The 13,637-nt window shown below is 36.4% G+C and overlaps 1 protein-coding gene across 1 annotated transcript in view; it reads right to left on the reverse strand.

Annotated features, from left to right (window-relative positions):
• Positions 1-13,637, reverse strand: part of CFAP47 (cilia and flagella associated protein 47) — a 544,336-nt gene that overhangs the window by 264,961 nt on the left and 265,738 nt on the right. Inside the window, exons 38-39 of the mRNA XM_081794138.1 lie at positions 11,454-11,604; positions 9,984-10,072 (exon numbers count right to left, since the gene is read on the reverse strand). Coding sequence (XP_081650264.1) covers positions 9,984-10,072; positions 11,454-11,604 — 240 coding nt within the window. The remainder of the gene's footprint in view (positions 1-9,983; positions 10,073-11,453; positions 11,605-13,637) is intronic.

Genomic DNA, 13,637 nt, shown 5'->3' on the forward strand with positions numbered 1-13,637 from the left:
TGAAGATGCCCTCCTTAAAATAGAAATATTAACTGTAAAATGAAATACAAACTGTCATTAAAATGGAAAAAAACCCTATTTGATTAGTGCAGCTTCTGAATGGCAGTCCCCACACTTCAATGTGTATTACGATCATCTGCAGTATTTGTTCAAAATACAGATTCCCAAGCTTCTACGTGCATGAGTTAGGACTTCATCAAGTCTGGCATGGGTTCAAGAAACTTCCATTTAAAACAAGCTCTCCAGATGCTTTTTAAACAGCTTATCTATGGATTAAACTTTGAGCAATCTTGATTTAGACCTGCAGTGCTCTAACATTAATGTAAAAACAAATCCTCTGGCAATGTGGTTAAATGCAGATTCTGACTCCCATGGGTTGGAGTGGGCCTGTGATTCTATTTGTCCAAACTCCCAGGTGATGTTGATATTGCTGATTCAAGGATCATAATTTGAGAAGCAAGAGTCTGATCTAAAACAAAAACCATTTCTCAACTAATAAAACCAGGCTACCAGAAAAACAAAGGCAAGGAATGGCAGAGTTAGAACCACCATATATTTACTCCTCTATAAAAGCAACAAAAGCACTGGAAAAGATGGTAAAAATTAACTTTTTCAGAACTCTGGTAAATTAATGAAAGGCTTGCAACAATCTGAGTAGTGTTTATTCAAGAAAAACTGCCACACCTTAGTAAGAACAGCACTGTTTGTGGCCTTGTAACTTTCACGTTGTAACTCCCATGTTCCTCGCCACTGCTTAGCAGTAGGCTTAAAAACCATCAGCCTTGACACCAACGTAGTTGTAAAAACTGGCAGGCAGTAACATAAGGGGACAGATTGAGATTTGAGCTCTTTGAAAAAAGTTCCACCCGTGAGCATTGCTACTTTTTTATCTGTCTCACAACTCGCTGGAAAAAATCAGTTGGCAAGGTGATGTCTTTACTGACCTGACTCAAAGGAAGACGGCAATACTCAGGATGTTTGTTGAAAACAATCAGTAGCAATTGTACCTGAGGTTCCTACAGCAGTTGGATCAAACAAGTGTTTGCCCAAACAACAGAGGAAGATCTGAGGAACAAGATCTGGTTGAAGCAGCTTGCTAAATCCCCAGAGTACATGAAAGATCTTCTATGTCTATGGGAGATAATGATGTCCCACCAAATAAAGAGTACTAATAAAGAAAGAAATTTTTTTAAAAGAGCCAATTATAAATTTTGTACTTAGAGAGTACGATACCTGAAATAAAAAATCATTAGAGGAACTCAAGAGCAGGTTTGCAGTGGCACAAGAAAGAACCAGTATACCTGAAAATGGGCCAGATAAAATGATTATTTCTAAAGAATAAAAAGAGAAAACAATGAAGAAAAATTAAACGGTCACAGAAAACTGTAAACACCATCAAGGATAAACATAAGCCTAATCAGAATGCTGAAAAGATAGGAAAGAGGCAGAAAGAAAACGTGAAGAGATAAATGATGAAAAATTCCATTCCCAAATTTGATGAGAAACATTACTTTACACATCCAAGAAGCATAAAATTTTTTTTCAGGATAAATCCAAAGCAATCCAAAACTAGAAAATAATAGTCAAATGGTTCATGAGCCAAGACTTGGTAAGCAGCAAGACAAAACTAACTCAACACCTACGTTGTTCCTCAGTAAAATTAACGGTGAATTCCCATCTGAAACCCTTTAGGACAGAAGGCAATGGGGTGATGGAGTCAGTGAGTTGAAAGAAGACTGCCAATAAAGAATAGTATATACAGGGGTGCCTAGGGGGCTCTGTCAGTTAAGCGTCCAACTTTGGCTCAGGTCATGATCTCACAGTTCGTGAGTTCGAGCTCCGCATTGGGCTCTGTGCTGAGAGCTCGGGGCCTAGAGTCTGTTCAGATTCTGTGTCTCCTTCTCTCTCTGCCCTTCTCCTGCTTGTACTCTGTCTCTCTCTCTCTCTCAAAAATAAAATAAAACATTAAGAAAAAAAGAATAGAATATACAGGAAAACTGTCCTAAAATGAAGGAATAAATAATAAACAAAAACTGAAAAAATTAATTGCTAGCATATGTGCCCTATAAGAAATACTAACGGGAGTCCTTCAGGCTGAAATAAAAGGACACTAGAAATTAACTCAAAAACACATGAAATAAAAAACACCAGCATAGGTAACTACATAGCTATATGTATAAAACAAACTAACTAAAACTGTATTTTCTTTGCAAACTTTTACATTTTGCTTTCTGATTTAAATGAAAGGAGTGTGAAACAATAAATAAAACAGTTTTACAAGCTTGTAATGTGTAAAGATGTAATAGGTCTAACACTAATAGCACTAAAAGGGGGTACGAAAAGGCGATATACTGCAGCAAAGTTTCTGAATTATATTGAAATTAAGTTGGTATTGATTTGAACTACATTATTTTTTTTTTAAGTTTATTTATTCATTTTGAGAGAGAGAGAACACAAGCAGACAAGGCACTGTCAAAGCAGGACTCAAACTCATGAACCATGAGATCACAACCTGAGCTGAAATCAAGAGTCAGACGCTTAACTAACTAAGCCACCCAGGTGCCCTGCAAAGATTTTTTTTTTAAGTTTATTAATTTATTTTGAGAAAGAGAGAGAGTGCATTCAGGTGCATGCGAGTAGGAGAAGGGACGGGGGGGGGGTGGGGGGGAGAGGGGGAGAGAGAATCCCAAGCAGGCTTCATGCTGTCAGCACAAACCAGATGCAGGGCTCAATCTCACAAACCACAAGATCATGACCTGAGCCAAGATCAAGAGTTGGATGCTCAACTGACTGAGCTACACCACGCTACATTATTTTGAATTAGGATGCTAATTATAATCTTCAGGGTAAACTAAGAAAATAAGATACAGTAGAAGACAGAAGGAGGAATAAAAACTTTACACAAAAATAAATATATACTACAAAACCAAGAAGTAATGGAGAAAGGAAGGAACAAAGACATAAGACATAGAAAATAGGTACCAAAATGGCAGATATAAATCCTACTGTATCAGAGATTACATTAACTTTGTTTATTTATTTATGTTTTAATGTTTATTTATTTTTGAGAGAGAGAGAGAAAGAGAAAACACAAGTGGAGGAGAGGTAAAGACAGAGGAGACACAGCATCCGAAGCAGGTTCCAGGCTCTCAGCTGTCAGCACAAAGCCTGATGCAGGGCTTGAACTCACTGAGATTATGACCTGAGCCAAAGTCAGGACGCTTAACCAACTGAGCCACCCAGATGCCCCAAGATTACATTAACTTTAAATAGATTCAACACTCCAATCAAAATGCAGAGGTTGACAAAATGGATAAAAACAGATTAGAAAACTGATAAACATTAGTTCAAAGATACAAACAGATTGGGAGCAAAACATTTAAGAAGACATACCATGCAAACAGCAACAGAGACCGGGAGTGTCCATACTAATAATGGGCCAAATAGAACTGAAAGCAAACATTGTTTGAGCATGACACCATGACAGCTCCACAGACCCACTCCCCAGGAAAATGAGTAAAAGTTGTAAAAATCAACTGTAATAATTCTCTAGAAATTATCCTTAAGGGAATATAGTAAATGAAGAAAAATCTATTCAACAATATTTACTGCATTCAGTAAGAAAGGCTATAATTTGTGAACCAAAACCCCTCACTCCCTCTTCCTCCCCCACTCAGTAACACGGAAACCCTACTCCTCACTGGCACAGCTAAGAATACAAGGCTTTCAACTTACCCAGCTCCCAGTTGGAGAACTATAGTTTTCTGGGAGGTGTAGGATATCAACATTTCTCATCCTGCCCCCAGTACACACTGCTAAGTTCTGGGCAAGTGCAGCTGAGAGGAGTTGGGGGTATCCCTCTTCTGACCAGTCACAGGACAGAGACTCTACATAGGTGTGAAACTGTCCTCACCGTAGCTTACAAAGTGCTTGTCTGGTGCTGGCAGAAGCAAAATAAGAAGACCTAAAGCTGTTGTCCCTATCTCACCTAGCACTTAGCACCTCATGCACGGGCGGTATTCGGGGAAAGTGCAACACCATCCCCACTGCCAGCTACAGGGCCATGGTTTAGAGATTTTGCCTGGAAGAAGAAGATGGCCTTAAAACAGACAGTTCTTAATGTCTTCCGAAAGGAACTGATAACTAACTTCATTTTCAATAAAGTATGAAGAAGGTTAAGACCAGGGAGGCTCTTAAAAATAGTACAGGTTGAGGTAAAGGGCAATTGGGAGTAGACTGGTAGATTCAATGGAGACACAGGCTAAACTGCCTGCCTGCTACTTTGCTAGTAAACAACAGGGGAAAGGGACAGCTGGGAGGAGCCCTTGTGAGGACAGAATAAATCTTAATTAAACACTTACTTAAGAAACTATTACTTCAAAGGAGCCTAGATTTGATTGAATTTATCTTAGGAGCAATTTATGCCTCCTATTATAGAACTGGAATTAGCAAAATCTAATATATGGGTGTGGAGGCAAAAAGAGATAGTCAAAAGGAATCCTGCCAAAGCCACTGTCATCCCAGATTGACTGTGGGCATTCCCAAGGCTATGTCCCCCGCGAATTAACATCAGAGGCTTCATACTTTGTGTGTGGAGATTTTCTGGGGAGGACGCAGATATTACTAAAATAAGATGGTCAGTGAGTTAAGAAGTTAACCAACACCATTAACAATCTCATGGGAGATGGGACCGGTATTCAGCTGCTAGAATATATCTTTTAAAATGTTTAGTTTTCAACATAAAAATGATGAGACGTGAAAAGAAGTGGGCAAGAGAAACCGCATGTTAACGTAACCAGCTGTCAGATTTAACAGAACATCAATTCAAGACTGCCATTATAAATGTCTTCAAAAACTTAAGTATGGCCAAAGAAGTAAAGGAACATATGATGACAACGCAACAGCAAATAGAGAATATTAAAAAAAGAGACTGAAATAAAAGAACAAAATAATTCTGGAGATGGAAACTGCAACAACAAATATAAAAAAAAAATCACTAGAGCAGCTCGATGGTAGATCTAAACTGGCAGAAAAATAAAAAAGGATTAACAAACTGAAGACCGATAGAGATTAGGCAATCTGAAGAACACACAGAAAATAGAATAAGGAAAAAATAAACAGAGTCTAATACATATCTGGCTCACCGTTAAAAAAGCACCAACATACATGTAATGCAATTACCAGAAGGAGAGGACAAAGAGAAAGGAAAAGAAAGACTGTTTGAAAAATGAGGTGGGTGAGAGTGAAGCTGGACTGGGGCAGGGGAGTTATTCCAAAAGGTAATGTGAACACAAAGGAACAAATAGAAACAAAAATGGTAAAAAAAAAAAAAAAAAAAAAAAAAAAAAAGGCTAATATAATGAAAATTATAAATGTATCCATTCGGTTATGGGCTGAATTTTGTCCTCCCTCACATTTCATATGTTAAAGCCCTAACGCCCAGTACTCTCACAATGTGACTGTATTTGGAAACAGGACCTTTAAAATGTGATTAAGTTAAAATAGGGCCATTAGAGTGAGCCCTAATTCATTCTGGCTAGTGTTCTTCTAAGAGGAAATGTGGACACACAGAGACTCCAGGGATGTGCACACGCAGAGAAGAGATGACGTGAGGGCACAGCAAGAAGCTGGCTATCCTCAAACCAAGGGGAGAGGCCTCAGAGAAACCCAATCTGCCAATACCGTGATCTTGGACTTTTAGCCTCCAGAGCTGTGAGGAAATAAGTTTCTATTGTTTAAACCACCCAGTCTGTGGTATTTTGTTATGGGAGCACTAGCAAACTAATACACTGTCCTTCTCTCAGCTTTCTTCAGATCATAAAAATTACGCCAAAATTAAAAAAAAAGAAATACCGAAAAATGTTATGTAACATTACCGATTATTGCAACACCACTATGTCTGACAAAAACACCACAAAATAGGGGGAAATGGAATAGAGCTATATAAGAGTAACAAAAATGAAAAGGTGGGGCCCCTGAGTGGCTTAGTTGGTTTAGCGTTTGACTCTTGATTTTGGCTCAGGTCATGATCAGGTTGGTGGGTTTGAGGCCTGAATCAGGCTCCATGGCAACAGTGCAGAGCCTGCTTGAGATTCTCAATCTCTCAATCTTCTTCTCTGCCCCTCCTCCACTCACATGCATGCTCACTCTCTCTCAAAAATGAATAAATTTTAAAAAAATAAATGAAAAGGCAGCCTACTAAAAAGGAAGAAAATCCTGCAACATGTGACAACATGGATGAAACTTGGAGACATTATGTTATGTGAAATAAGCCAGTCTCAGAAGGACAAATCCTTTATGATTCCATTTATATGAGGTGTCTAAAGTGGTCAAACTCAAAAAGTAAAGAATAGAATGGCGGTTGCTAGGATTTGGGACTAGGATGAAAAGGAGAAGTGTTATATAAAGTTTCAGTGATGCAAGATGAATAAGTACTAGAGATGTAATATACAATAGACTTAATAACACTGCACTGTGTGCTAAGAGGGTAAGTCTCATGTCATGTCAAGTATGCTTACCACCAAAAAAAAAAAAAAAAGAGAGAAATTAACACAAGGAAACTCGTGAAAACGATGATGGATACGTTTATTACCTTAATTGTGGTGATAGTATTATGGCTGTATGCATGTGTCCAAAATCATCAAATTGCATACAGTAAACATATGCAGGGTTTTTTTTCTGTTGTTTATCAATCCTACCTTAACAAAGATAAACAATAGAGAATATCAAGGAAGCCAGAAAAAAGGTTCTTTGAAAAGATCAATAACACTGATAAGACTGATGTAGACTGATTAAGAATAAAGGAAAGAAGATAAAATTATTAAAATAAGGAATGGAAGAAGGGCCATCACCATTGACTTTCTAGGAAAAAAAGGATTATAAGAAAATATTATATAAACTTCTATGCCAACAAACTGATTACTTGGAGGAAATGCACAAATTCCTAGAATGGCACAAACTATCAAAAATGATTTAAGGAGAAATAGAATATGTAATTAGGCCCATAACAAATAAAGCAGTGGAACTAGCAATGAAATAAACTTCCCACAAAGCAAAGCTCGGACCCAGATGGCATTAGTTGTGAGTTCTACCGAAGATTAAAAAAATTAATACCAATCCTTCAAAAACTCTTCCAAAAAATAGAATAGAAAGGATCATTTTCCAAATCATTCTCAGAAGCTAGTACTAATGCCACAAAAAACAAAGTCATCACTAGAAAAGGGAATTACACCATTACATCCTACGATTATAAATGTAATATCTTCAACAAAATACTAGCAAATCAAATCTTACAACATATAAAATCATTATATAGCAAGAAATAGTTGCATTCTGCAAAGGAGGAATTTGAGAACTACTAATCTGGTAGACAGAGACGTGGGTAAATCCTGTCTCTGTTAAATCTAGGCCGGGTTGCCATTTTGGTTAAAAGTAATGTTAAATTTTGAGTAAAAATGATCAAATCTGGTCACTAGAGTGCATGTAATTTGGGAGGAAAACATGGACATTTTTATTTTATTGTAAAGTACGTTTCACATTCAACTGTTAATAATTAAATTCTGGTTTTTTAACTTAACATATATTACTCAGCGATCAAAAAGAATGAAATCTTACCATCTGCAACAATGTGGATGGAAACTAGAGTGTTCTATGCTAAGCAAGATAAGTCAGAGAAAGACAAATATCATATGATTTCACTCATATGTGGAATTTAACAAACAAAACAGATGAACATAAGGGGAAGGGAAGGCAAACTAAAACAAAAACACAGAGAGAGAAACCATAAGAGAATCTTAAATACAGAGAACAAATTGAGGGTTGCTGGAGGGGTATTGGGTGGGAGCATGGGCTAAATGGGTGATGGGCATTAAGGAGGGCACTTGTTGGGATGAGCACTGGGTGTTATAGGCAAGTGATGAATCACTAAATTCTACTCCTGAAATCATTAGTATACTATATGTTAACTAACCTAGATTTAAATAAAAATTTTTAAAAAGTGTAACATTAAAAACTAGGTCACTTACTGTGATGTTTATAATAATAATAAAGACTACATAAGAATTAATTGGCAGTTAAATTTCCTTTCTTTTCTATTGCATTATTTTTAAATTTTAAAATACATGCCTACTGTAAAATATTGATCTTAGAAATTTTGTAACTGGTTTTAAAAGTTTGAGTTAATGGGGTGCATGGGTGGCTCAACTGGTTAAGCATCTGACTTTGGCTCAGGTCATGATCTCATGGTTTGCGAGTTTCAGCCCTGCATGGGGCTCTCTGCTATCAGCACAGAGCCTGCTTTGGATCCTCTGTCCCTTTCTCTCTCTCTGCCCCTATCTCCACTCGTGGACATGGGCAGGCTTTCTCTAAAATAAACAAATATTTAAAAGAAAAAGTTTGAGTTTATATGTCTGTTGCCTAAGTCTGAGGGCCACATTCATATAAAGGAGAAAGGAGTCAAAATTCTCCAATTAACAATCTTGTCTTTTACCAGACAAACCATGCACTTCTCATAAGAAGCAACTATTTTAACTCAATCTGAGATAAACCATAGAGTAATAATAAAATATTATGATTTTTTGAAAAACATACAACTATAATCATCTAGCAACTCCTAGAACTTTGAGATTTCCTTTCAGTGCTACCACTAGAATGTGAGACTAATTATGTTTAATCTTGATGTCTTATGCAGAACAGTCAGTCATTTGGTTCATATAAGGGCATATTTTAATACTGGATTAATGCTATATATTCTGACATTTTTCTATTCCTTGTATTCTGATATAACACTTTAATAAAAGTACAGTAAATAAAATTCTCCCTCACATGAACACAGGAACCATAAATTCACCAATAACTGTTTTTTTATTTAAGTTTATTTATTTCTTTTGAGAGAGAGGGCGTGAGCAGGGGAGAGGGAAAGAATCCCAAGCAGGCTCCACAATGCCAGTGCAGAGTCTCACACAGGGTTCGATCTTACAACCCTGAGATCATAACCTGAGCCAAAATCAAGAGTGGGATGCTTACTCGACTGGGCCACCACCCAGGTGCCCCTCACCAATAACTGTTTTAACAACAACAAAAATTGTTTTCTAAACAACAAATGATTATTAACAAGAAATTACCAAAAGTCTTCATATATAGTGATTTTAAAAACTGGAATTTATCAAATACTAAAATAATAAGCATACATACAACTTCTAGTGTCAACACAAGTACTGTTGATGATTTGATTTCTAAAGGTGATGGAAACAGTGCACAATTGAAGCAGTACAGAGGTATCATTGACCATCTTGTCCCTCAATATGTAAGTTCATAAAGATATTTGTCTATTGTGACCTTAAATAATACTTAAGCGTTTTATTGTCTTTTCATCTCAAATTTGTGTTGTTGTAATTGTTGTTATTAAATCTCCAAATGCGTAAATGCATGGTTAACGTGCAATTTTAATTAATCGTGATGCCTTAAGTAAAAATTCATTTTCTGTTTGAATCAATATTTCACTTTTTGAAAGCAACAGATGTAATAAGATTAGGAATAAAAAAAGCCTATTAATTATAACTTTTTAAAGTAATCTCTATACCCAATGTGGGGTTCGAACTTACAACCCTGGGATCAAGGGTCACATGCTCTACTGACTGAGCAAGTCAGGCGCACCATAATTATAAATTTTAAAAAAATTAAAATAGTACATCTCAGCACACAGAAAGCTCATAAACAAAATTCATAAATTTGATATGATCAATCTTTTAGCTTTATATAGATCAAACAGCATGTCAAGAAAAATTGATTTATCTTCATTATTTATTCTGTTTTATATGATGGTGCTCATAAATTTACTATGTAACATAATATTTATTGTGTAATAGGTGTAATATCAACACAAAGTTTCTCCTCAAATGGTTCATAGTGAAAAGAATTACTTATTTCCCCTTAAGCTTGAACATGACTAATGGCAAAGAAATTATATGAAAAGAATAACTTACCTGAAGTCCCCAGCAGAATGGAAGGGATTTTTAACCTTTACAGTGATTTCTTTCCATGTGTAACATGGGGATTTACAATTTATAACTTCCTAAAGTAAAAAAAAAAATTCTATATGAAAATAACAAAAGAGTACTATGAATTGCCATATATAAACTTAAAGTATTTAAAAAACAGCCTGTTTAAATATTACAGTGATATTAATTTATATAATTCCCCTTGTCCCACAAATATTGTACTACTAAAATCTGGGTGGGAAAGAACAAAAATAGATTGATTTCACGACATTAATGATCCATAATACTTTGCTAACAAGTGAATTATTTGTCACAATAGTGTGTCCTGAATTGAGTTCTTTAAAATTGATTTCCTTAATGACTGAGAATGGTTTCTCATCTGCAAGTTAATCAATCACATACATGCCTAATATACATGACATAAAGAAGAGGCAGAGCATATGTGCACACATAGAGCTCTGTGAGTATAAACACATGCTTGTGTTTATAATGTAGTGGCTACGATGACATATTTGTACTATAATAAAAGTACAGGGGCACCTGGGTGGCTCAGTGAGTTGGGTATCCAACTTCGGCTCAGGTCATGATCTCACAGTTTGAGTTCGAGCCCCATGTCGGGCTCTGTGCTGACAGCTCAGAGCCTGGAGCCTGCTTCAGATTCTGTGTCTCCCTCTCTCTCTTCCCCTCCCCCACTCATGTTCTGTCTTTCTCTCTCAAAAATAAGTAAACAGTAAAAAAAAAAAAAAAAGCACAAATATAAAACTAAAACCTCAAACTACCCGAAGGACTTCCACAGAAAATAAGATTCTAGGAATTCTATATTTTTAGATCGGTCATGTTATTATCTTATTTTATTTCTCCATTATTATCCAATCCACACCCTGGTTTACTAAAATCATGAGTAGCCAGATGGAGAAGGAAACAGAGAGCCCACATGAGCTTCATAGTATAGATTTGATCCATGGGACATTCAAGATAAATTGATAAATGTTCCTATCAGAGAAGAGAAACATTTTCTTTACTGCATAAACCACCAACACTTAATTCAAACAAAAACATAGACAAAAGCCCAGGGATTTCTTACCTTAAAATCACAAGTCTTCAGGGAAGAAGGGGATGTAAAGTTGGTATGTGTACAGTGAATGACTCCATCATGAAAAGAACAAACATAATCCTAAAAATCTGACCTTAAAGTAACACTCAATACAAGTCCATTCAAATTCCCTTATAAAATTGAAGAATTATTTCCAGAGAAAGAGTATCAAAGCAAGAATATCAGAGACACAGAAGCCAAGAATTGTGCATATGTAAGTATGTGCACATATATGTCTATACACACACCATCTCAAAGAACAGGTGCTATATAGAGATAAAACTTGGAGGAATAGCTGTGCTTGGGACACTCCATGGCCTGCGAAGAGAAGCAGACATGTAAAATAGGGAAAATTTACTTACAATGGCCTTAAAGTTGAGGACTTCACCCTTAAGAGCAAAAGTCATTGTAGTGCCTCCTATCCCATGCTTAGGTTTTGAAATCAATAACAGTGAAGCTTCAGCAGGATGAAGGAAGCGACTGGTGAATTTCACAGTGATACTGATTTCGTTTCTATTGAGAAAAGATAAAGGGGAAATATTTTACTGAAAAAAAAAAACGCTGCAAGCATCTCTTCAGCATAGATGATGTGCCCAGTGTCTACATCCTGCAATATACTCACTTCTACAATAAAATTAAAGACTGCTGCAGATCTCAGCAAGCCTACAGTACAGTTATTGTCATCAGTTAAAACACCTTGATCCAATCTGTAAAATCTACAGTTACCTTCAAATGTATGTACAATCTACCAAATAGTGGATTTCCAGTTAGCCACAGGAAATCGTGTATATACTTTTATGTGAAATTCTTAGGACATTTCTGTGCTACTGTTTAGGTAAACTCTTAGTCATATCACTGGTTTTTTTTGTCACATGGAGGAAAAAAATGAGAAAGACTAAGAATTCAAAAAATACTTAAAGCCATGGTTGAAAATAAAATTTAAATCTGGAATCAAAATAATGGTATGTAAGTAGCAGGATTTTTATTTGAGAGAAACACATAAATAAAAGAAGGAATATAGAAAGCCATGTCTGTCTCCCTTAAACTTCAACTTTCTAGTCTAGAACACAGTAAAATGGTAAGGAGTCTGTGGACTTGGGGGAGATTCCACTTACTAGTGTGTCGGGGAATGAATACACTATGGCATCCTGGCAACCTAGCATGCCAACACATGAGCCACATATACAAGGCTTAGCTTCAGTGAATAAAAGTCTTGGCAGAAAGCCTGTGATCCTCTGGTAGTAGAAGAACATGGAGGCAGGTGAAGAGCTGCTACAAGAACCTTTTTCACTTGCCTCCCTACTGCCCTGGAGAGGGTGTCATCAGTTTCTCACTGCCCCCTAGATTCTGATGCGATATAAAGGTTGCTACCTAGCTCCCTTCAGGGTAGAGTTACAGGCTATAAAACTGCTTAGGTGCAGCATGAAATTGGCTGTCAGCAACATGGTGTCCTACTACATATGATGCATTCATCAACAAAAGCCCTTTTGATATGGTATGACCCTGCACAAGGGACATGGGTATCTAGCCCTTTTAATTTGTTTTCACTGTTTATATAACTAATGAAATCCTCATATAAAACAAATGGGCTAAGTGTTTCATAACTGGCTAAATCTTGCAGCCTGGCCTAGCCTTGCCACAAATGTGGGTGAAAAATTGTGGGGAAATTTTACCTTGGCTTTTGCTCTGGCTGTGAGCATAGTTATCACAATTATTCCTTTTACAAACTATCACCTAATGCCTTCTCTTAGAATACCCTTATTTGGAAGTGGAGATGGGAATAGATTCTCTCAGTGTTCAACTTTGACTTAACTTCCCCCAAATCCTTGTGGAATTACTGTTCAATGGGTAAGTCTAGGGAGCATCAAAAAGTAAAATGAATTAAAGATTTTCAAAATCAATAGAAATACTCTTAAAACTGCTTTTTATGAAAAATTACAACTCACATGTGGCACGAGTGGGGATGGTTTTTACTCAGGTATGTCATCACTAAATGTCCTCAACTTATACAAAGGACATTTTGTTGGCCATTATGAAAAGCTCATGGACTTGAATTTAATTAAGTAGAAAGAATATTTGAACTTGAGATCTCTTTCAGGGTGTATAGGCTCAAACTTTGTGTTAGGATACCTATGAGTGACTTAGGATTTTTTTTAGATATTCTAAAATTCATCATTAGATCAAGCCATTCATTCATTCATTCATTCATTCAGTTGATACTTATAAAGAATTTATAATGTTCCAAGCACTGTTTTAGGTTTTGGGATACAGTAATTAGAAAAAAAAAAAACCCACACTATTCCTGATATCCTGGATCTTACATTCTATAGGACAAGCAGAATATTAATTATGTTGTCACAAAATAAATGTGAAAATTACAAATGTATGTATGTGCTAGGAAGTGCTATGAGAACATCTAATAGGGAGTGTGGTATAGTCTAAAGGGTGAGAGGGAGGGATATGTTAGGTGGGATATAAAGGATGAGAACAAGTTAGCTAGAATGAGCATGGGAGGAAAGAAAGCCTCAAGGCCTCTGGTATGAGGA

Source organism: Panthera onca, chromosome X (genome assembly GCF_046562875.1).
Source record: "Panthera onca isolate mPanOnc1 chromosome X, mPanOnc1 haplotype 2, whole genome shotgun sequence".
NCBI lineage: Eukaryota > Metazoa > Chordata > Mammalia > Carnivora > Felidae > Panthera > Panthera onca.